Here is an 8,431-nt window from a genome sequence, read left to right as displayed (position 1 = left end):
ATGCTGTGGCTGAACTTCACAGCCTGAACAGGACCTGTGCAGTAGTGGAGCAGATTACGGTAAAATGCAAACATTTTACGAAATGAACAGCTAGGTTTTGACCAGAGGTGCAGACGTGTGGAGCGTGTAAGTTTGCGTGAGACCGCAGGTGTCCTCCCTGCTGCTCTCATTATGTCATCCTAATCAGTATCAACACATTTCATTTTTTTAAAGTTTGTTTTTTTTCTTCTTTTGTCTTTTTGATGATTTCGTGTTGTGAAATAAAAATATCTTAAAAGTCAAGTCTGCATTGTTGTCGTTTATTTACAATGACACCATTATAATATAAATTATTTACACGTTGTATATAAAAGAGAGCCTCGGATGAGAGGGGAAAACACTAATATTTCATCTTTAAAAATATCGATTTCAAAAAGTCCCATTTGCCACATAGAAAAACAGCCGCTCTTTTAACACCGTGATACTTTAAGGCAGAAACGTTTCCAGGAGCCTAACTCGATCCCAGACAACATGACTGAGGCTTTAACGTAAAATAAGAAAGAAGTCCAAACATTCACTGCATCGTAACAACACGGTTTGGTTCGGAGGTGTTCAAACAGAGAAATGAGTGCAGGAAAAATAAGTTATGTAAACACCTGCGCGCGGGTGGATGTTTATTGCATTTAAAATAAGAGTACAAAGTATCTTCGTTAACAACAGGAAGTGTGTTCTTGAACATTCTCGGGTTGCCTGGAGGCCTCAGGATGGAAGCTATGGTCTACTGGCTTTTTAAGGCGATAGTTTATTTTTCGAAATGTCGTTGGCTTCCGGGAGAAAGTTAAAATAATAATAATAATAATAATAATAATAATAATAATAATAATAATAATAATAATAATAATAATAATCGCTAAAATCAGAAAATTCAAAGCCGGTTGTGTTCATTTGGGTGTGCATCTACTGGCAGATATCTGAGAGCAATTTTGCTACTAAACACTGGTCAGCAGATTTAAAGCACACCTTTGATTCCAGACATAGCGTGAGGTCTCACATTCCGTATCCGGGCGCAGCGCGGCACCTGAAGGCCGCACAAGGCTGCTTCCACCGCAACAAGCAGACCCGCAGGTCAACATTCATACAGTACAGCGGCATGACACAGCAAGAACAAAGAGGAAGCGAGAGGCGCTGAAGAAAACGAGCACCAGAAAGTACAGTAAGACAGGAAGAACACGGCGTTTGTCCACGCCACAGTTCCCGGAATGCAACAGAAAGAAATCTTTGGATATTAGCTCAGAGTTTTCAGACAGGGCTGCAGCGCGCGTGATGCTTGATCGCGTGATCACCTGCTCTCGAGCCCGTCGTGGTTTCGGCTGCAGCTGGAGCCATTTCCCTCTGCAGGCCCAAAATATCTAAGATCTATCCACTCTGCTTTTCTGTGCGGGCAGCTAGGCCACGCTGCAGCGCGATCACTGTCACACATGGTTTATTATTATTTTTTTTTTAATTCCACGATTCAAAATCTCATGTGGGCACGATGTAGCAGGCACGCGGGTAGGATGTGTCACATGACGCTGACACCTACTGAACCAGCAACATGGCTCCTCAGCTGTTGTCCGAACACCTTTGACCCTGTTTGCTCCGGGTTTCCCCGGCCTGCAGTCAGGTCACAGTAACAGAGGTCTGCCGGGAACCAGCGACTTTAAACGAATTCAAGCTGCGGAGTACACTTAACTGTTTAAAAGTAGTTCTTAAAGTCGTTTATTTATTTTTATTCTACCTAAAGATATGTTATCCCATACTTCGATGAGACTGGAATTTATTATATGTCTTCTCGGTCAATTTGAACAGAGCAGCATTAGTATAATTGTTCGCCATCGTCAGATATTTCCGTTGGACCCTGAACGCCCCATTGGTCGAGATTTTGGCTGTGACATGAATGCGGCTCCATCTTGACTGGAGCTGGGCCTCGTCATATCTACAGCCCTGAGTACACAGTATACAGCCATAATATCTCTGTCACAAACAGTGTGTGTGTGTGTGTGTGTGTGTGTGTGTGTGTGTGTGTGTGTGTGTGTGATTGAAATATGAATGCTGGTGATTTTATTGCATGTTCAGAGTCACTTGTCATCCTCTAGTCGCTGTCCGACTTGGCGTCCTTGGCCGTGGTGTGGTTGTACAGTCCCTGCGCCATCAGATGCAGCGCCAGAGAGTTTTTATTCCCGGATGCCTTCTTGATTTTGGCACGCTTGTTCTGAAACCAGATTTTGATCTGAGACTCGTTGAGACCGAGGTCCCGGGCCAGGCTCTGCCTCCGTTGCTCGGTCAGGTAGCGGTTGTTCTGGAACTCCGTTTTTAACCGCTGGAGCTGCTCCGCGGTGAAGGCCGTCCGGGGCCGTTTGTCCTCTTTACTCGGGGTCGGCGCTTTCTTTGGTTTGCGAGATCTGGGCCCTGAAACGGAGTGAAACAAACGACAGCCAGTGGTTAGAGTCAGCACCGTGGACTTTTCACACGTCATATTTTTACACCTCAGCTGTACGTACAAAAATGAAACGGGCGCAGTTATGAGTGGAAAACGTCTCTGTTCACATTTGCGCCAAATTAGGCAAATTTGTCCTCACGGCCAGGACTCACGTGACCTCCTGACAAAGCTGTTTAGATCCGGACTGAAGAAGAAAGTCACCGACATGGGGCTAATCTAGTTGATTAGTTTTTAGTATCTAATCTTATTTTAAAGGACATTTTGGTCACAACCTTTAATTCCATCCAACTGGATGCGATGGACCACACCGGGCATTAAACACAGCTTAATGCTGGAGGAGGAGAGGGTGCAGATGGGGGTGGGGTTTGGAGATGAGGAAGGATGGGGGCTTGGGCGCCTCTTTCCCTCTCTGTAGCACAGGAACTATTTTTAAAAGTACTTTTCTTTTGTCTCCGCACTGACATTGAGGTGTTTCTGCCGCGGTGGGATCCGGTGGAGCATCCATGAGAAATGATTGAACTCAGTGTAAAGGCAGCAGGCATACCTGCTCAGTACAGGAGTCTCCATCAGGACAGGTGCACATGAAGCCGCTGCGCTGAAGGCCTGCATGCACTCTGACCTGGTCACGCGCATCGGGACGCTGTAACGTGCGCCGGGGCTCAGGTAACCGGACCGGTGCGCGGACGGAATCATGCGAGGGAGGCTGCGGGCTCTCCGGCCAGGAGCTTTTCATGAACTCGATGAATGTTTTTTTTTTTTCTTTCGATTCATCGATTTAAATAAATAAATAAACAAATAAATATTTTAGTTATGAATAAATAAAAACAAAACTCTTCCAAACGCGTCTTCGATACATGACGACGGTCTCGTCCTGCGCTCGGCTGCTGTGCTGTAGCATCGTTTTAGCAGCTGACTGAGTCTACATGGTGACAAAGGAAAAGTCCAAGTTTCCACGCACCCGCTGGCTGAATGAGCCGAGCTCGGTGCAAACTTCCACTTTAGCCCTAAAAACTCCCCGAGAGAGGGACAGGCTGGGAATCGGCTTCACCGCGATGCGCCATAACGTGAGGGAAATGCTCCGTTTGCAAACATTTACTACGCAAATGTGGGTTTCTTCTTCTTCTTCTCATCATCATCATCATTATTATTATTATTCTTATTATTATTTTTACAAGTGAGATGAAATTAAATAAAATTAAATTAACTTTGAACTGTGTTCTTAAGCATTTTTCGATTGAACCGACAGACTTTGGATGCACAGCCTTCACTTTTTAGACTACCCCATTGTCAAAAATATGCTAATAGAATATTAACAAAGAGCACCGGGGAACAATGGCGTTAACTTGGTTTTTACTTCACTTCAACATCATTTCACTTTACTTTCGACTCGTGTTTAATTTCGTCGTTTTTTCAGAGCACTTTCTAGCCGCCTCGTGGATTTAGTTTTTATTTTAAAGCTACATTCAGATTGAATTGTGCGCAGAATAGAAACGAGTTTCCAAAATGCGTCAAAATTCCTGTGAAATCTGCGCTCACGCTGCTCCTGTCGTTTCAGGTTTAAAGTATGAAATTATTACTCCAACATCAGTTGTGTTGATTTAATGACGAGTTGTTACCAGTGATGAGTATATTATATGAAGGTGGGGGTCGAGGCCATTACTTCGGCACTGCTCAGAAAATGATGCAATAGCAGCTTTTTGGCTGCTTCCTCAAATTCAGCCTTTAAAGTGACTCTGAATTGCAAAGAGCAGCTGTCTTTTCCTTTTCATGAACTAGACCTGGATGAGGAGTGTTTTTACTAACCTGATGACGGACGGTCCGAGTAGCGAGTACAATACACCCAAGCTGGCCACAGCATCGATTTGGCCGCTGTGGCAGTGCTGGCCTGAGGGCTGCTGCAGCGGTCATTAGCCGCCTCACGGGCCACTACGCCGGGCCTCCTGGCGTCAATGTCCGGATGCTGGTCTTCATCCTCTCCCGGGTTCTCCTCTTCTTTGCCTCCTGCTCCACCCTGCCGAGGGTTAGCACTTTTGGGAGGCTTCCTCCCTGTCAGCTCCTCTCTTTGTATGAGCACTCCAAGAGCGTCTCCCTGCCGATCCGGAGCCCCATCCTTCCTCTTCAGGCCGAAATCCGGCCTCAAAATGTTGTCGATGTAAAAGTTAGTGATCCTGTGAGACTGTTGGTTGCCAGGTGGCTGCAAGAGGGGCAGGATGGCCCGGTTGGACTGCTCCCCGGAGTCCCGTGGGCGCTCTGGGTCTCGGCGAGCATTTCCTTCCATTCTGATGAAGCCTGAGCAGCTTCAGCACCTGCTCCCTTCCACAGCGTAGTGACTCCAATATCACTTTATTATCAGTTAATATCTATATTTGTCGCTGCAGTGAGAAGAGCGAGTTGCGTGGCGCAGTAGTTTGTATTGTTTTCTGTGCAAACGCGCCTGCGGGGAATTTGACAAAGGAAAAACAACCATGCTTCAGTTTGTGCTCCTCACTCCTCGACCTGCAGCTCACCTGCGTCACTTTCAACCTCACAAAACTCCATTTCGTTCGTTTGCTTTGTTAAATCACTCTTTTGATTTTCTTGCTCCCTGCACACAATTACTGACGCTCCAGCAGCTCCAAGTGCGCTCATCAAGACGCCGCTCAAATACTTTCACTACTGATTTTTGGTTTTCATTTCTGATTGGCTGCGAGACACTGCGATGACGTCGTACTACGGGTCGTTCAGACACGTGCCTCCGACCAATAGAGGCAGAGAGTTGGTGTCATGTGAGGTTCCGGAATTCCCGGGAGGCGCAAATTAATCCAATCCACTCAGTCACTTTACGGTGCATTCAGGTTCCAGCGGAAAATTCCACTTCTCTGAACGTTTGAAGGTTCCGTTTGACCTCTGCAGTCACACTAGCAGAAACAACACTCAGAAATTGGTGATGACATTATTTCAGTTCCACACAACTCCTCATTATCTCATTACAACAACAAGACAAACAGATAACGTGGACAGACACCAAGAAAGAAAGCTTTGATTTTCCAGGCGCTACCAATTCACACCCAACATCCCAACGGAAACCACGCAGCTCAGCAGCTCCATTTCCACGAAGGATTGAGAGGCTAGGCTTCCACTGGCTGGGTTAGTTTCCTGCTCACACATAGTGATGAGCAGGGCTGGCTGTTTGCTCTCATAAGGTTATGAGCACACCTCTTTGGCTGTCATCTTGGAAAAAATAATTCATCTGCAATATCCTACAGAACCCTAACCGGCTGAAGGCCGCCTGCTCTCTGCCGTGACCTGTAATGGGAATGCCGCGCAAAGTTTTGGTGACTCGCGGGCTCATTTCAGCTCGTCTCACAGAGCCTGAATGCAGCACAAGTTAGCATCAACACCTAAACACAAACAGCTTAACACCGATTACCGGGACCAAAGCGTGGGTCGGGGTTGGGTAGGCCTGTGGGGCTGTGGCGGTGTCGGAGAGACAGTCCGCATTCTGACTGCCTGAATGATATTATTATTATTATTATTATTATTATTATTATTATTATTATAAATTAACTAATGATAAAATGGGCCTTTACAGCAAGCTTTAATACCTCAAGTGTGTGTGTGTGTGTGTGTGTTATAATGGTTTCTTGTTCATGGTGCGTACTTTACCCCCGCATAAAATTGTTTAAAGGGGCCTGAGGGCCGATCTTCCTCCCGTCTGGGTGAAGATGCCGTAAAACAGAATATAGGGATGTATTTTCATCGTTGGGATATTTTTCACTGAACTGGAACCAAAAAGGTTGTTTGGGGTTTTTTTTTTTTTTTTTTTTTTTTTTTTCAAATCTTTGGAAAAATATTCCCAAGCGTTTTTTTTTACTGTTCCCATCCATTAGTCTTTTCTGTTTTGTCATCCTGCGTAAATATGTCGTGCGGGGACGCATGTCTCTGTGCCCTGTGGGAGCGGCGCTCATTTTGTTGAAATTTTCAACAATGTAGTGGAATATAGCCTGTAAAATTTCCACTCATATAAACACATCAATGCATATTGTCACTAACTCTAATATCCACGCGCTATTCAGCAGAAAAGCTCCCAGTTTCATAAACATGACCAAACACACGGAGTTCTGATGTAAAGCAGCACTACAGCTGCGATCATTCATCAATCATCTCTGACAGTCCGATGAGTCTGTTTTCACTGATATAAATGTAAGTATATTACACAGCGATTGTAAGCACGCTCAGTTCAGGCCGATCCAACTGCTACTGGAATTTTCTAGCGAGCGAAAGTTGGTTCAAAAAGAAAGAAAAACAAACTGTAGCTGAATAAAATAAAGGAACAAATAAGGTGGAAGTGAGAAAGTGATCCACTGAAGAAAAGTTTCAATAGAAGAAGAAAATCACGAAAGCGAGAAATGTGAGCGCACATGCGCTGTAGTCACACGCAGCTCGAATATTTAGCAGGACTGACACAAAAAAAGTGCACCGTGGGAATTTTACAACACGCGAGGAATTATCTTTTAATTATGTACTGATTTCTTCAAAGGTCTTGTGAAGCAATGATCTTAAGTGGTCAAGAAATAATTTTCTGCCTTCAGTTGAAGTAAAAACAAAGTGAGTGCGGGATGTGACGCAGCAGTCGGTGAGTTCAGAGGCCTCGGTTGGGCGGAGAGGAGAGCACGCTGGGCTTCTAGCTTTGGTCACACAGACACACACACCTGCAGGTCGCTGTGTTTCTGCTCTTTAACTTTGTGTTTTCATGTTTGTTAACAGACTGAGCTACAGTGTAACAGGGGTTTGATGTCATTTCTGCTCCCTTTAAAAACGCACCGACCCGTTTCCTACAGATAGTTATCAGTTATCATATTTTCGTTGCCGTCTGGAACAAATTCGCGTCTTGTTAACAAACAGATGTTTGTGAATACAGAAATGAATCAGTTTCCTGAGGACAGAGCTCGGTCTGATACCTGCTGGCAGCTTTACTCCAGTGTCTCGACGTCACCCTGATGACCTCACACACAAACATGCAAAGAGGTAAAAATCATGTTTCACAGTCTTGCACTGATCAGTTGTTTTTGTTTTTTTCATTTGATTAATTTTATGATAGATCCTGTTTTATCACTGAGTTCATAATAGGTGGATTATTTAAACTGGAATATTTGTAACATCCCTGCTTTGTATATGTACAAAATATTGGAGAACAATCCTGCAAACTCCAAGTCATGATGTACTATTTGGTGATATTAGATCACAGGTGGAAACTGAATGCTTGTAAAATATGTCGTGGCCATGTGTTCATTCTTTATCTATGATCCGTTGGTGAGTACGAGGACTCTTGATACATATCACAGCCTCAAAATCTCTTTGTCAGATCCCCAGATTTTTTAAATAAAAGATACAAACTAATGCCAGGCAACAGCTGAAGGACTTTGATAAGTGTGTGGGAATCAGAGCTCTGATATCAAAAATAAAAACCAGCTAAACTCCATCTCAGTGATCAGCAGCAACATTTCTACAATAATTTATCTCCCAGCTTTTGGATTTCTTAAGGTTGAGCAGCAGGCTTTATGAAACTGCATTTGTGCCCAGATGAGCCAGAAGACAAAGCAGAGGTCAGCCAGGACCATCAGCTTCTTGTCTGCCTTTTCAAAAGCCTCCCGGAGGGGGGAAAGGAGCGAGGGGAGCTCTAAGGTTAGAGGACACTTCCGATTCCTCCCTAGCCGCCTTTTTTTAAGTAGGTGGTGGAGGGTGGTGGTGGTGGGCTACAATAATCACTCACACTTTGACTCGAACTTATCGCTAGTTGGGAATGAAAAAGCTGTCTGAACTGTGACCTCCGTCATCAGGAGGCAGAAAAGCTCGAAGCTTTTGTTTCAGTCTATGATGTCACTGGTATCTGTCACAGATCACACACAATTGTGGATTTTTTGATTTTTGGACTAAAACCATTTCTAAACAAATATGAAATAAACCATTAAAGCATCGAGTCATCGTCAGAAG

At 44.5% G+C, this 8,431-nt stretch overlaps 1 protein-coding gene across 1 annotated transcript; it reads right to left on the bottom strand.

The window, feature by feature from the left end:
* Nucleotides 1–292: 292 nt before the first annotated feature.
* en2b (engrailed homeobox 2b) lies at nt 293–5,130 on the bottom strand. The gene is made up of 2 exons (XM_006806183.3): nt 4,262–5,130; nt 293–2,427 (listed from the first exon to the last, which is right to left on the bottom strand). Exons 1-2 carry the CDS (start codon nt 4,734–4,736, stop codon nt 2,111–2,113), a joined length of 792 nt encoding a protein of 263 aa, XP_006806246.1. The 5' UTR covers nt 4,737–5,130; the 3' UTR covers nt 293–2,110.
* Nucleotides 5,131–8,431: the final 3,301 nt, after the last annotated feature.

The sequence above is a fragment of the Neolamprologus brichardi genome, chromosome 14, assembly GCF_056152115.1.
Source record: "Neolamprologus brichardi isolate AB-2024 chromosome 14, ASM5615211v1, whole genome shotgun sequence".
NCBI classification, from domain to species: Eukaryota; Metazoa; Chordata; class Actinopteri; order Cichliformes; family Cichlidae; genus Neolamprologus; species Neolamprologus brichardi.
The sequence above is the reverse complement of the archived record's forward strand: the minus strand, read 5'-3'. Positions and strand labels throughout refer to the sequence as shown.